Consider the following 17,460-nt stretch of genomic DNA (forward strand, 5'->3'; position numbering starts at 1 on the left):
CTCCTTGGCCCATGTCTAGTTGACCTGGGCTGACTACCCGGAGCTCGATGTCAGCGACAAGTCTGGCCCAGCTTTCTTATCCTGATAGATTGACCAAGAAATTAGGTTTTTCTTTCTACACCACCGTTGGATCTTAATAGAAGTTCAAATAAGCCTTGTGAGTTTCGACCTTCAATTCATGTGATTTCGCATTTTTGTTTTTTAGGAATACCTTAGATGTGTATTTTTTTTCTGGATTATTCAATTTATGATAGCATTGTCTGTGTATCTCTCTATGAGTCACCATTCTATCAAGTTCTAAGAGCGATATCACCACAATATGATTTTTATCTGTCTATGCAACCGAACTACAATAGTCATTAGTTTAGGTATGATCTAATTCTCTTCATTATAACTTTTACACTCATTGATGAAATCATTTATATACCCTAACTATTTGTCACCAATGCTGTTTGGTTGGGAGTTTTGTATGTATTTCAATCTTTTCATTTCTCACTTCAATTGGTACAAATGTTTTTGTTAGTCTATGCATTGCTGTGATTTTAGCAAGCTGAGTCTAATTGACCTCATTAAAATTATTTTCTTTCACTAAAAAATTGTTTTTAATTAACTTTAACTATAAAGATACAATTATAATTTTGTTATTTCAACAAATAAAATATTTTTTTATTTATCACATTGATCAAATAAATTATTCACAATTTTTTGGTAGTCAAAACTTTTCTTTCTTTTTCTAATCTCATTCCTCTCATTTTCAATTTTTTCATTTTCTCAAGTTCACCTCTAAATTCCAACACAACCTAAAATTAGGATGATCAGTAAGTCTATTTTTATGTGTTCGTCCCATGAATCTCTTCTATTCAATCCCATCATGTAAGAATTGCTATGCTAAAAGAAGTGGTAGATCGTGTGCACTATGAAACCGTGAAGTAAAAGTGTATTCCAAAGTGTCAAATCCAAAAGTGATAGTATCTTATAAATTTAAAGTTATATATGTTTTTTATCCCTTAATTTTCAGTGAAAATTGGAATTAGTTTTTTTTTTTTTAAACATTGATCTAATTTAGTCCTCAAACTTTATAAATGCGTGGATTGAGTCTTTTTAACCAAAGTTTATTAAGCTTATTTGACGTTTCACAAGTGTTTTATGATAATATTTGAGTTAGTATTGAAGTGAAAATTTCTCAAATAGTGCAAATAATTCAATACTATCATGAAATACGCTTGAAACGTCAGATAAATTTAACAAAATTTAGTTAAAATAATTAAATATATGCATTTTTAAAGATGAGTGACTAAATTGGTCAAAATTTTCAAGAAGAGACTAATTCCAAATTTCACAGTTTCAGAGACAAAAAACATATTTAACCATAAATTTAACAATTTGAAAATATCTTACAAAATTCACAATCCACATGTTGAAAAATATAATTCTATATCAAAAAAATCCAAAATAATACTAAATAAGTTTTTTTTTTTCTGAATTTGACAATTCATAACTTATGTTTTTCTAACTATATATTACATGATATTTGAAAATTTATTTTTGTCTTTTGAAAATGTATATATAATGATTCTTTTTCGTGTCCCTGTTTATTTTTTTATCTTTTAAATATTTAAAAAAAATTAAATAATTATTTTTTTAATTTTATTCTTCAAGTGACTTTTTTTATAGTTAATTTTTTTATTTAACCATTTTTAACTTAGTATTTTTTTTAACTGAGAATTTACTTACAAAAAATAATAAAAATTATTTATAATCAAATTATAAAAATTATTTATATTTAATTTTAATAATAATATTATTATTATTATTAATTTTTTATATATTTTATCATCATAAAAAACATAACATGCATGCACATATATTTTCACTATTTATAAATAAAAAGAATCTCTAACTACTATTTTGCATAATTAAATTAAAATATTTATAAACATTTACTAAGGTGTTCAAATTCTTCTCGAATAAAACGAAAAATTTACCTATGTCAAATAATTTTATTACACAATATATCTTTACCTATAAGATAACATCATGTTAGATTAGATGCAGATGTTCTCTATTTGTTATTTGACTCGAAAAAGAAAATTTATATCATTATTTATCATATATCCATTTAAAAAATACTCATAAAATTTTTAAAACTTGCAGAAGTCAATGAATGTAGGTAGATATTAAAAAAAATAAAAATTTTAAAATTAAATTATTTCCATTTATAATAAATTACTTTTTTTATCCATAATTATTATTCTTACTTTATCCTTTATAATAAATTATTTATTTATTTTTAAAAAAATTACATTTATTTTTCATGCTTTCAGTAAAATTATTTTAATATATTTTTTCCTTTTTTTTCTTTTCCATTCATCAGTCGTTATTTTTTTCTTTTATTTCATTCTACTCTTAATAAATATAAATGTATTTTGTATAATAATTTTATGAGATTATAATATCATCAACTATTAATATAATGTCATATATATTTCAAAAATATTTACATACAAACGTAACACTTATGTTTACTTTAATAAAATATAATACAAATTAAATTAAATATTAACTAAATTTTATTTTAAAATTTAACTTAATAAAAATATTAATTTAATTTAATTTTACTTAAATTTAACATAATAAAATATAAATTAAGTCATATTTACATCTCATATATTTATAAATAAATATTAAATTATTCATTATACCTTTAAAATACCCACTTACTATCTATACCAAATTTTATGGACAAATACCCACAAATATAAGCAATTTGTCGTCTCTGTTCATCCCGAACATAAATTTGTACAACATTTAAAACTAATCCAAAAGGGGCATAATGCATAATAGAGGTTCGTGAAGGTTGTTGAAGATAATTTTAAATAGAAGTTTAGGAAATATGAAGGTGGAGGAGGAATTAACGAGGGAGGAAGAGGCATTACCAGCAAATTAATTTCAGCTCCAAGTCCGGTGTAGCTTCTCAATAATTCGGTGTCGGTGAGTTATTCCAGAAAAACATTTATCACTTTGAAAGATTAACGAATCCCAGTACATTTTATTTTACATCTTTCCCTACGGTATCATCACATACAGAGATGTGAACATAATCCGTATCCGTGGATAAAATTTTTTATTATAAAAAACAAATATTAAAAATGAATATCATTATTTCTAGGTACAAATATTTTTTATATTTGTATGTGAACGGAACGGATATCATAGTATTTGTACTCGTAGATACTCGTACCCGTTAAACTTTTATATATATATATATATATATATATATATATATATATATATATATATATTAGTAAAAAATATTATGAGTTTTCATTCAGTAATGGTGGTTGGATTCTTATCTACATATATTTGTTATAGACCAACATGGAAGGTAATGAAATTAACACTTTTACTTAGATATTTTAATTAGGTGGTTGTTAAATTTTTTTAATGAACTTCTTATGTTTTGAGGCTTCTAGATTAAAATTGGACGACATGAAACTTTATTCAATGTTGCAAGATGTGGACATTGATGAAGTTAGTAATTTTTTTAATATTTCATTCAAAAATAAAATATAATATAAATTGTTAGTGATTTTTTATTTATTTGTTTTTCATGAATCAATCGAAAAAAGTGAACTTGTTGATCCAAATACTAATTATGGTTAAATATTTATTTATTTAAATATTTTTCTAAATATTCGTGGGTATCCGTGGATAACCGAGAATATAAAAAAATAGGCGGATACCCGCATAACGGATACTCGACAAATATGGATACGGGTATGGAGTGAATATTTATCCAGCGGGTATGGTACGGGTCCGTACCTTACCCGCCCCGTTGACATCCCTAATCACAAACTTCTTTATAATTTTTTCTACAGGCTAAACTATTTTTTATAATTTAAAATTAATTTATAAAAAAAATCATATTATTTTGTAAGTTTTTATTTTAATTTATATAAGAACTATTTTTAACTCATAAAAAAGTTTCTTTCTTATTTTTCAAAAAAGTGTTGGACTTTTTTCACACAGATCTTAGGAAATTATAAACGTGGTAAATACCATACTTTGGTTTTCTTCCCTCCAAGACATCAAATTTCCATTTTAAACAAACATTTTTTTTTATTTCAATAAATTTAATTTTTAAAACCTTTTCAATTATTTTTTCCTTCGTTGGTAATTTTTTTCTTCTTTAATTAAAAAATTAATGATGTTTTAATGAATCTCGTGCTTATCTCTCACTATAACAGAATTTTATTTGACCATTGATAAATGTTTCAGGCATTCCTCACATTTATGTCAAAATTTACATTATTCACATTAGGAATGTATTATGTAACATTAATAAATTATCTATTAGTTTATTAGTTAGTTTAATTAATACAAATATATTTAATAAACAGTCTTTAATTACCTTTTTTAAGATTTTAAGTTTATAAATTATAATTTTTTAACTATTTTTTAACTTATGTAATATTTTATTGGTGTTTTGATACAATTTTTTATTATCTCTTATTACCCTTAACATTTACTTAAAAGATATTAAATGTTATATATATATATTCTAAAGAGTAAATTTTGATTTGTATCTAGTTTTTTAATAATACATTTTTAATATATATTCTTTGTATTATTGTTTCCCAAATTCATAACATAAAAAATAAATTTTAGTCTCTAAAATACGAAATTATTTTTTGTTAATTTTTGCTTACGTAGTTAATTTTCTTAACTATTTTTGTACTGGATATAAAATTGTTATTTTGTTGGTATTTTAAATGTTAAAAATAAGTTAAAAGCAAAACAAACTAATGTGATTTGAAGAATAATTTTTCCACTAATTGTGATTAAAAAATAAGTTTGAAAATGAAACAAAATAGTGTGATTTGGAAGAAATAACTACGAGAGTGATGTATGAAATTTACATCCATGTACATTGGAAAAAAAATTGAGAATGGTTAAAATCGAATGCTTACCACAATATCAAAAGTTATAGTCGTTTAGTCTGGATGCTAACTCTTTTTTATGTAAGAAGGTAACACACGCTCAAGCGCCACTATTCCATTGTAATCCGGCTCATTTGGTCTATGTCCACGGGACAATTGATGTCACATGTAAATATTGATTGTGACCTTGACTATGATACCAAATGTTAACAAAAAGATGTCACCACTAGCCCTTTGAAGTTAAAGATTTAAAGATTTTAATGGATACTCAAGTAAAAAATACTTCAATAATAGGGGTGGCAATGCGGCATGGGCCGGCCCATTTAAGCCCGCCCCGCACAACGCGGGCTGGCTCGCCCCATCCCGCATACTTTATGTGGGCCGAAAACACTGGCCCGTCCCGCATACCACTTAGCCCACGGGCCCATGGGCCGACCCACTTTTTTTCCTTTTTTTAATCTTTCTTCAATTTTTTTTTTAATTTTTTTAATTTTTATGATAGAACTTTCAATGTTTAAAAATTGGGAAACTTTAAGAAGTTCACAAAATTAAGTAAAGACTTTGGGGAATTAGATGATAAATTGATAATTCAACATTTTCATCATATTCATACTATGACATACACAATGTATTTTTTAAATTTTAGCACATTAAAAATTACATAATACTTGTTTTTTCTAGTTATACAAGAATTTGAAACGTTAATGCAAGAGTCCATAAAAGAAGTAATTAATATACACAAATGCAAGTTTTTTTTTTTAAATTTTATGCGGGCTTGCGGGTTGGCCCGCGCGGGTCTATTCGGGCCGGGCCTACGGGCTCACTACCCTGGCCTGTCCCTCATTTTTTCTGCGGGCTGGCCTGACGGGCCAGACCCTAATTGCCACCCCTATTCAATATTAAGGGAAATCTAAGATAAAGATATATAATATTTAGGGTGTCAAGTCACTCTGGATAAAGAAAAAGAGGAATAATCAACCAAGTCACATCTCTTTAAAAGGGAAATCATGTTTTCAAGTACATAATCAATTAAGATTAAACATAATTAAATTATGTTTCTACAATTTTTTACAAATAAAAATATCTTTTGAAAACTGAATTTATAATCAAGTGTTCTTGACTAGATCTTCTCATAAAATTCTTCATTTATGCAGATAATAAAAATTGATTTTCTAATTTATTTGATTTTATTTGAATTAATAAAATTATGTTTCCACGGATTTTCAAAAATAAAAATATATTTTAAATTAAAACTATTTTTTAAATAAAGTATTATCCGATTATATCTTCTCCTAAAATTTATCTTTTCTGCAGATAATAAAAATTGATTTTCGAATTTATTTGATTTTATTTTTTAATTAATTGAATTATTTTTTTTAAGAAAACTTAAGTAAAAATTTTTAAATAACCCAATTTGAGAAACAGAAAACAACAACACACTAGCACTAACTACTACTTAGTGGAAACACAAAAATATTAAATAAATTTTTGCCTCTGTTATTCAAATTGGTTTGGTTGAGAAAATTCACATGTAAAAATATTCTTACAAACATATAATTACCTGTGAGATAATCATAATCGCCTAGAATAGTACTTATAAACATTTTTTTTTCTAAATAAATTAAAATTACATTAATAAATATTAAGGTAAAATTTTTTAGAAAAAATTATAAACTTTGTGCTTATTAATTATACTTTAATCATTTTCCTAATATTCTCCTATCTCTAATAAAGATAATACTATCATTTATTAATTTTCATTAATAACTATATCATTTTATATTAAATACAACAACCGAAATTTCTTAATTGATGAAAACTAGTAAACAAAACAACGAAATACAATATTAATCTTATCATATTATTAACAAGAAAATTAGACAATAACTACTAATTTTTCAACAAAAAATAAACTAAAAAATAATGATATCTATGAAAAAAATTACAATTTAATTAAATAACTAATTTATAAAAAATAGTTATACCTAATATTTTAAGATAAAAATATTTATGGAAAAAAGTAAGTAGATAGGAATATTTATTGTTTTTATTTTCTTACCATTAACTCTTGTCAGGATTGAATTGAAAATCGTTTTGATACAGCAAATATTTAAATGAAATGTGCGTTTCCTAGTTTAAAGTCATGTTTTTCAATTACTCCAATTACATAAGAGAGAAAGAGTAAGGTAAGAGTTGAAAATACTTATTATGGATGCGTGAGGAAAATAGCTGTTTCTTTCTCTGTCGTCACGTTGGCGCCAGCTGTGACGCGTTGTCATTAAGCTCTCAAAGAATAAAAATTTCCAATTAATTATTCCTACCCTAGTGCACCCTAGCACGTTTTCCACCCCAACCTAACCCCACATTTTTCTATAAAACCAAACTCTCACACCTATTGAAACCTTCTTCGGATAAACCTTTTCACCTTCCCCAAATTCTTCTACCCACCCCAAACCAAATCTCCCTTTTGTGTCTTCTTAATCCATATCCTATCTTCGATCAAACTCTTCTGTTCTACCTTGTTCGAAATCAAATGTTTACGGAATTTCTATGACCCTGGCGAACCCCATGCGTCGAATCCGTCTCCTCCACTCTTTCTCCGTCGTCTTCCTCTACTGGTTCTACGTCTTCTCATGAACTCCCTCTCAATCTCGTAGCCTCTTCATTCCCCCCCAATTTTTTTTTCGGATTTCTGACAATTAATTAGATCTACAAAACCCTAATTTCCCTAAACTTGGCAAAAACCACCAAATTCGATTTCAATGGCTTCGATTCAACGTCCTGCGAGTTCAGGATCGTCGGAGGGAGGAGATCCGGCCGTTGACGAGAGGAAGAGGAAGCGGATGGAGTCGAACCGCGAATCGGCGAGGAGATCGCGGATGCGGAAGCAGAAGCAGCTGGAAAACCTAACTGAGGAAGCAAGCCGATTGCAAAGCGAGAACGTGCGTCTGGCGCAGAACATAAAGGCGAAGGAGGAAGCTTACGTTGAGATGGACGCCGCCAACGACATCCTCAAAGCTCAGACAATGGAGCTCGCCGATCGTTTGCGGTTTCTGAATTCAATTCTCGAGATCGCCGAAGACGTCGGCGACCTCTCCGTCGAGATCCCGCAGATTCCGGACCCTCTCTTCAATCCTTGGCAGATCCCCCACCCTATGATGGCGTCGCCGGACATGTTCCTCCATGGAATTCAAGGACTGTTTGCTTCATAATTGAATTAGGTTTTCCTGTGGTTAGGTTTAATTATTGATGGTGTTGACAAATAAAATAAGGGAATGGTGGTGTTTGAGTGATAGTGTGTGTGGGTTTTAATTTTTGTGTGTTACATTATAGGCTCGTTCGTTTTGCGTTCGCTGTTCTGAATGTATTTGCTTGTATCGATATTGTGATTGAAATTACAAATTGGAGTATGTGTTGTATTAGGACAGAGTATCCGCCATGGATTGTGGTTGTCCCATATTCGTTAAGCATTGTGGCCCTCACTGATTTCTTTGGCTCGATATTGAAATGGGGCTCTTTATTTCATTTTTAAATTTATTCATATTAACTAAACAAAACTATAAATTAATCATTAATAATTAATTAATAATTCTTACAAATATAATCTGATTAGAATGTTTCTAATATTTACTTTTTTATGAACTATGATAATGTGAATGTTTGTAAGTAAAATATTTTCTCCTTTCCTCTCCTTATGAAATTAGCAGCTTAGTATGAAATGGTCTTTTTTCACATAGTCTATGGTCAGTAGAATGTAGATTTCGAGATATCAAATATGAAACGTAAACGTGTTTCATTGTTTTCGAACAGATTCATAAACGTGTTTCAGATTCATAAAATAATCACGCAGGACAGACATTTTTGACGGATTCTTGTTTGTTTCAGTTGCAAAGAACTTCAGCATTATTGTTAGGCTCTATATTTTGTTCGTTTTAAAACGGCCTCCTTTATTTTTCGCTTGTTATTATTTCCATATATTCACGATTTTGGTAGGAGTACAAATTTCTACATTCAAAATATTTTATTAAAACAAATACAAAAGTTATATGAAAAAAAAAAAATTACGTAACCACCTTCTAGAGATGTCAAAATGGGTTTCAACCCGTGAGCCAACCCGGCTCACCACGGGTTCGAGTCGGGTTGGGTTGAAAAAAATTTAATTTTTTTAAAAGTGGGTTGAACTCAACCCGGCTCACTTAACCCACAGGGTAAACGGGTTCGAGGCGGGTTGAAGGTGGGTTGGCCCACTTAACTCACCAACATTTTTTTACAATTTTTTTTTAATTTTTTTAAAATTTTCTTTTAATTTTTTTTTTAATAATTATTTACTACGCCTATTATATTTGTTCACAATTTCATATTTTTAAATGCTAGAATGTTGCTTAATTATATTTGAATAGTTTGAATGTTTAATTAATTTGATTGTCAAGTTATATATATGTTGATACTTTAATCTTTATTAATCTTTATTTATAATAAATTATTCAAGTAACCGTCTTATAAACAATTTTTTCTAAATTAGCATGAAAAAAAAATGTATAGTTTTTTTTATTTATATTCTGCTGAATAGCATGATAGAAAATTTGTAATATTAGTCATGCTTTCTTAGACTAATGAATACTTTATTGAAAATAATTCTTCATATATTGGTGGTGAGCATGATCAAAACATTGGTTCTTGATTTTACTATGATTGTCACCTCATGGTTACTTAAAAATTTATTTAAATATTTGAATACTAAAATAAATAAATAAATAATTTTTTAGGTGGGTTGGTGAGCCAACTCACTTAACCCACCAACCCGTGATGGGTTGAGCCGGGTTGACTCACTTTGACATGGCACCTCCTAATAACAGCTAATAAAAGTAACTCATAAAAAAAAATAAAAAATAAATAACAATTAATTTTAGAGACAAAAAAATAATTATTTTCTGTAATGATTAATTTAAATATTAATTTACAAACTAAACAATATTGATTTTTAAAATATTTATTATTATAAATAAAAAATTATAATTGGTTTGTGATTTAAATTTTAATGACTAACCAATATTAACTATGAAAGCTTTGGTTATTATAAAAATTAGTGTCTAAATTAGTCTTTACTTTATAATATAATTATAGTTTTTTATTTATAATAGAGATTACTTTAGATATCATACTTATAAAAAAAATATTTTTTATTTAAAAAGTTATTGTTATTTAAGGATTTTATATTAATGACTGAATAAACTTTCACTTCTCTTTCTCATTTATAACTTGCTCAGTAATAAATAATTATATCATTAAATATCATGAAATAAAAAAAAAACTTATAAATTTTGATAAATTGTTAGTGTGAAATTATTTACTCTTAACTAAATAGATAATACTGTAAGTATGATTTCTTTAGAATAATATTATGTTTAATCATATTGTCAATAAATTAGCTAAGTCAAAATGAATAAACTTTATGTTGCTAATTTGATATATTATGTAGTTTAAAAAGAATGACGTGTTTAAATTTTAAATATAAAGTTGGATTGAACAATTTATTTTTCAATTTTAAACATATACTTTTAAAAAGACCAACTGACTATTTTCATTCCTAATTTAAAAATAGTTGACTTTAATTCTTACAAAACAATATCCCAAAATAATAATTTTAAGTGTTCCTGTAGGATAATTATCATATTTTGTTTTAATCAGTTGTTTGGTCAACATGTATCTCTGTTTACAATTCATTTTAATTCGATTATCAAACAACCGGTAGAACTGAATATTAAAATTAAAGGCACTTTGATTTTATTTGATTTAAATTTAGTAATCATTTTGGATCAAATTAAACTAAATCAATATTTTTAGTTCGATTTGAATGTTGTTGTGATATTTTATATTAAAAAAGTTATTAAACAATTTTTTAAATTGATAAATATAAAAAGGGTATTATTATCTTCAATTTTTTTGTTTTATTTTATTTAAAAAGGTCTTTGTTATATAATTTAAGTTTTTAACTATTTACTTAAATTTCTAAGGTATTTCTTTTTCTTTATAATATTTATTTTTTCATCACTTACATGTAACAAAATATTTTTCTTCAACAACTCACTTGCATGAAAAGTTACTCAAATATCAACGGAGAAATTGAGTGTCTAGTTGATTGTTTCTAAAGATATGAGTTTTTTTTTCCTTAGAAGATGAAGTGATACTTTTTCATCATAAAAAGCTATTTCTTGAAATATGAATTTATTCTTATTAAGTAAAAGAAATATAAATACTAGTGTTTTTTAAAAAGAATAGTTCTTTCTAGTTTGGAGTAAGCTGATATGTTAATTTCTTACTAGGGAGGTGGCAAAGTGGGAATTAACAAACCCAATTTTTAACGCGGTAAAAACTCAAATGGTTAAGTTCCATATTAAAAGTAGTGGAATATTCTGGATTCCTTGCTTTACATTGATGGTTAAGGTATCTTTTTCAATTGATTCGGATTATTCCTTTGCACACTGTTTGCGTTGCAGTACGCTCGTAGGTTCGCGCGTGATTTACCAAGTGGTGTGAGATGCCGTATTTCAAATGTCTCGTTTTGATTAAAATAATGTCACCAACCACTTTGGGTTTCGTAGTTGTTGATTGATATTTTCACTTTCCATGGTTGGCAAAATTGACCTCTCAATTTTTCTATTTATAAATGTTGCTCTTATATAATTAAATATATTCTATACTTTAATTTTAAAGTAAGACAACACTTTCATTTCTTTAAAACTTTACGTGACAAAAAAAGTAATATTAAATGACGATGATCGAGAAATCATTTTCTGATTCGACTAAAGTATAGTGCGTTTATTTGTGGTAATTACATAGTGAAATATTAATAAATACTATTTTAAAGTGAATTTACATATGATTTAAGAAAAAAAGCATGGACTGGTTCGGATAGGGTAGCCCTAGTGCACACATAAGGCCATTTTTTAACGACTAATGAGATAAGGACACTTCACTTTTTATTCTACACTTACTTAACACTTATAAAATTATGTTTTTGTTTTAAAATATAAAATCATTTAGGAATAATTAAATGAAAAAAAAAATTTATTTAAATGTTGAATAGGTGTAACAATATTTAAAGATGTTCGTATAATATTTTCCTTTTCTAACAAGGGGGAAAATGAACTTAATGATTGTTTTGGAATAGATTAATAAAGAAACGTGTTTGACTATTTTATTATCTGTAAAAAAATAAAGTTAAATAAATCTATTGAATACATGTTCAAGCCAAGATGAGAAGTCCCTATAAATGTTTCGTCCATTCTTAAATATGAAATTCCTGTTTATATTTAATTATTCTTTTCCAGATTATAATTATTTTTTTTTGTAGTTGTTTATCTTTATTATGATGTTAGTTTAACATTTTTTTAAATTAGTAATTCAAGTTAATAATTTATATTAATTTTTTCAATTAATATTTAATAATGAATAATAATTTGATTGATTGTCGGAAAGAATACAAGAGGAATTTGAATTTTGTGTTATTTTTTTTTTTTTTTGCAATAGATCATATATTGCATTTTGTAATCTCAAAACACACACACACACAATTAATTGGATTAATAAAATGTCTAATATACAATCCTATATAGTTTTAAGTGAAAGTAAAAAAAATGGTTAAGAATATCTTTTATTGTAAAGATAATTTAGAGGGTCATAAATTTAAGATTTTTGTCAAAAGAATACAAAAAATTTAAGTGTGACCTTTATAAGACGTTTCTATTCGAATAAAAAGTTGCAAGAAGGTTTTAAGATTGATTCAGCTCAATGAAACCCATAAAAAAGTAAATTAAGATATGGTATGATAATTCTTACAACAACATAAATTACCTAATTAGATTGATAATATATACAAGTTAACAATCTTTAACATTGACGATAAGTGAAAAAACAATAAATTAGATCAATAAAATGTCTACCTGTGCATAACTCTAATATTGAGTGTAAGTGAAAAGATTACCATGGAAATTTGCATTAACCAAGTTTCACGACTTTAACTTTTGTTCACACTACAATAATATTATCTATTATTTACGAAAAATTATCTATAGTTTTTTTTAGATAATTTTATTTTGTCTGGGCAAAAGTTTGTATATAACATTAAAGTTTGTGGGTAAAAAAAAAATTATATACAAAAATTTCATAGATAAACATGATAAGTTTTAGTGAGCTTTTTTTGTACAAAGAATTACTTACAAAAATTGAGTGTAGATAATAAATATCATAAAACAAAAATAAAATTATTTTAAAAAAATTACCTATGAAAAAGAACTTCATAAATCAATATTTGTGTAGGATTGAAAACAACTATATTAGTCCATTGAAAGTGTTGAGTGACTCTTGATACCAATTTGATGGAGGTCCAACTTGTGGTGGCCGGTAGAAACTCCATAGGGAGCAAAAATGGAATGAAAATAAGTGTTTAAGGCTCTTGTAGCAATGTTTGTGGTGAAAGGAGAACTAGACTAGAAACTAGGCCAGTGGAAGGTGGTTAGAAAAAATGTTGTAAACCTCTAGTTTGGGTGCTCTAAAAATAATAGAAGAGTGGAGTGATCTCAACATAAGCATTCTATCATAAATTTCAAGAGTAAACTCTACAAAGTGCAATATGACTCTTTTATATAAGAGAAGGTCACTATTGCACGATATATTAACTCATAAAGAGATATTTATGCTCATTTTCTAAAAAAGGTAAATTTTCAAGATTAATGAAGGTTTATGTTGAAAATTGTGCAATGATAATACTTAGATTGACTTAATTTAACAGGTGACAATACAATTACACACCCTTTGATATTGAGCATTGTGACATGCATGAAGAGATATTAGAGCTAAAATGACTAGGAGGTGCATTTCCCTTAGGTCTTAAGCTTTAGCCTTAAGCATTAAGACATGATGAGACTTTAAGTGAAAGATACACTTCTTCCTAATCTCAATCTAAAAGGTGAAAATAGACATGAGATCACGATGCTTAGTTAAAAAGATTAAAAAGAGACATAATCCATCAATCTTAATTATCGAGACTTAGGATCATGAGGGTTTGCACATGACCAGGAGGATAATATGGTTTTTCTTCTTTTGATCAATGGCATCTTCAAGAAATGCAATTATATGTGGAACTCAAAAACGAAGGAGCAATTGTAATTCACATAGATTTAATTTTGTTCATTATAGTGTGTTGTCCAAAACCTTTTTTTGTGACATTATCATCCATTATTATTACTTGAAAAACCTTATGTACACTTTTCATCATCATTCCAACACCATGATTTTCCTTTTTTATTTTTTTTAGGTATAATTACTCGTATAGTACCCAATTTGGAGCTAGTGTGTCAAATAGGTACCCGGTTTAAAAAAGTGCCAATTGCATCACAACTTTTGAAAAAGTGCTTCAATTAGGTCCTTTTCAAACGGAGTTGACTAACAACGTTAGTCAACATGCCACGTGTCAGTTTCTGGTTTTTTTTATTTTTTTTTGAGTTTTTTTAATTTTTTTTAAAATTTTTTTAAAATTTTTTGAAAAGAAAATAAAAAATGCCACGTGCCAAGTCCCTATGTGTGACACGTGGCATTGTCAATGCCATGTGGCATTGCAATGCCATGTGTCGGTGTCACTATCAGATGTCATTGTGTTGATTTCGATTTAGTCCCCATATATGTCTTTTTGTTTCAATTTAGTACCTAAGTATGTGTATCTGATTCAATTTTGTCCCAATTTTTTTTAATAATTAAAATATTTTTGTTATCCATTTTTTATAAGATTAAAAATAATTAAGTATAATTATTTTTACAAAATTAAGTAATAATATTTAATTGTTTCTCTCAATTTCAGACCAAATTTATTATTTGTATAAATGTTATACTAATGTTTTTTATTAAAAACGACTTTTTAATATATTACTTTATTAATTATTTTTTTATTAAGTACTCATGTTTTGTTAATTTTTATTTTTTTTTCCAAAATAGAACAATATTGTCTCTTACTAATTTTAAACCAAAATTTCTGTTGGTATGAATGTTATACTAGTTTTTTTTTATTAAAAATGACTTAATAAAATGACTTTTACCACTAAATTTTAATATAAATATCAAATACTTAATTTTTGTAAAACTTTTATACTTAATTACTTTTAATTTTATAAAAAATGGATTTTAATTATTAAAAAATATTAGGTCAAAATTGAATCTGATACACATAAGTAGGTTCTAAATTGAAACAAAGAAACATATATGGGGACTAAATCGAAATCAACACAATGACATTTGATAGTGATAATGACACGTGGCATTGCAATGCCACGTGACACTGACAATGCCACGTGTCACACACGAGACTTGACATGTGACATTTTTTTTTTCAAAAAATGCAAAAAAAAAAAAATAATAAAAAAAATTAAAAATTAAAAAAAAAATTAAAAAAACTTAAAAAAACCACAGGCTGACACATGGCACGTTGACTAATGGCGTTAGTTAACTCTGTCTGAAAGGGACCTAATTGAAACACTTTTTCAAAAGTTGGGATGCAATTGACACTTTTTTTAAACTGGATACCTATTTGACACACTAGTCCTAAACTGGCTACTATACGAGTAATTATACATTTTTTTTAACAAATGAGTCACACTTTTAAGTTTTGCATATTTTCTATTAGTGAAACTTCTATTTTTATTTTATAGTTTTAGAAAGAGAAACTCTAGGTAACGAAACGCCAGCGAAGGAACAAATATCCAACAAATGGATTGAAGGTGAGATAACCCAAACATGATTGGAATGACAATGACAACAACATAGAGAAAACACAATAAATTAAGCCAATGAACAATATAGACAAGAGCATATTGCTGACAACACGATAATGTGAGCTCACACACATAAGATCAAATTGGTATTAAAATGACAACATGAATACACCTACACAAGATTAGCCCGACTTTGGCATAGGAAAGTGAGCCCACCTGAATCGATAACAAAAAAAGGGAATAGTTATTGTTAGAACTATAATGAAAATGTAGTTGATGGTCATTCTTCTTCTTCATTGATTTATTTTCTTAGCCATGTGATCGTTGTAGGTTTTGTATATTGTTTTTATGTTCGATTTTTGTGTAATTTTGTAGCATAGGTATCATACCCTAAATGTAGTTGATGGTCATTCTTCTTCTTCATTGATTTATTTTCTTAGCCATGTGATCGTTGTAGGTTTTGTATATTGTTTTTATGTTCGATTTTTGTGTAATTTTGTAGCATAGGTATCATACCCTAAATTAGACTTTGAAATACTTGATTTTTAGTTAATGGGGGATATATTTTTTGTTGAAGCTCACATGAGCACTATTGTAAATATGTCAATTCTCCTTAATATGCACACCAATTGTTTGTGAAAGAAAATGAATGAAAAAAACATGTGTTTTTAGGTGGAATTGAGTGTTCTTCAGTTGAAATTGATAAGATTGCATGTTCTTGAGTTCAAATAGTTAAGATTCAGATCATTATAACACTACATTTTTAAAATTTCAAAGATATAGAGATAAAAAATGGTTTAAAGATATAAGCACAAAAAAATCAAGTAAGCATATTGAAAAGCACAAATGGACACATAATGAATAATAAAAAAGGACTAAACAAACGACATTATGTTTTTGGAGGTGTTTTGTTTGATTATGGGTGATAAAATCAAACATTACTTGCACTAGGGTGCACCAAAAAACTTTAATTATATTTTCCATATCAATCTCATATAATATATTAAAAGGGCTCAAAGACACGAAAGAGTTTGTGATTGAAAAATAGAACTTGGTTAAGCCAAAGTATATGCAACCAATAATAGTCATCTACTTAATCATCACCCACAAATTCATCAAGTTTTTATAAAAATATCTTATAATGTGACATTATTCCCTAGAAATGATTTTCTCATTTGGCATTAAATATCTTCCTTAAAATAAAATGTTATAGGCGACTAAAGGTAAAATATAATATGTTATTTTTTATCCTATGTTGGTCTCTTTTTCATCCTATCTGTACATAATTTCTACAATAATGAGAGAGAAATCTTCATGTGCATAATTCACTCCTTTTGAATACTTGTTACCATCTTATTAAACTTTCTAATACATATCATCTTACATGCATGCCTCAAACACATGCAAGAGCAAACCACATCATATAAGTAAGTGTGTAAAAGAAAACCCAATGACTAAATATGCTTGTTTTTTATTATTTTTTTGTTATGTTTCAACTTTTTAAAATACGAACAAAACAAAGTACAATCTAAATGTAATGGCTTAAAACTTCAACATAGTTGTCAACCAATTATAAACATTTATATAATAAAAAGAAATCAAGAACTATAAAATTTGAATCGGTTAGATGTATGTTTAGTAATGACTAGTACAAAAATAACATTTTACATCCGTTGTTTATAGGTAATTACATCACACCCAATGTTAAATATGTCGATGTAATAAGTTTTTTTTTTCCTTCACATCGATTGTTTCAT

At 26.9% G+C, this 17,460-nt stretch overlaps 1 protein-coding gene across 1 annotated transcript; it reads left to right on the forward strand.

The window, feature by feature from the left end:
* The first annotated feature begins 7,323 nt into the window (after window positions 1-7,323).
* LOC114192372 (bZIP transcription factor 53-like) lies at window positions 7,324-8,448 on the forward strand. Its single transcript, XM_028082076.1, has one exon. The coding sequence runs from the start codon at window positions 7,703-7,705 to the stop codon at window positions 8,150-8,152; it is 450 nt and encodes a 149-aa protein (XP_027937877.1). The 5' UTR covers window positions 7,324-7,702; the 3' UTR covers window positions 8,153-8,448.
* Window positions 8,449-17,460: the final 9,012 nt, after the last annotated feature.

This window comes from Vigna unguiculata, chromosome 7 (genome assembly GCF_004118075.2).
Source record: "Vigna unguiculata cultivar IT97K-499-35 chromosome 7, ASM411807v1, whole genome shotgun sequence".
In the NCBI taxonomy this organism is placed as follows: domain Eukaryota; kingdom Viridiplantae; phylum Streptophyta; class Magnoliopsida; order Fabales; family Fabaceae; genus Vigna; species Vigna unguiculata.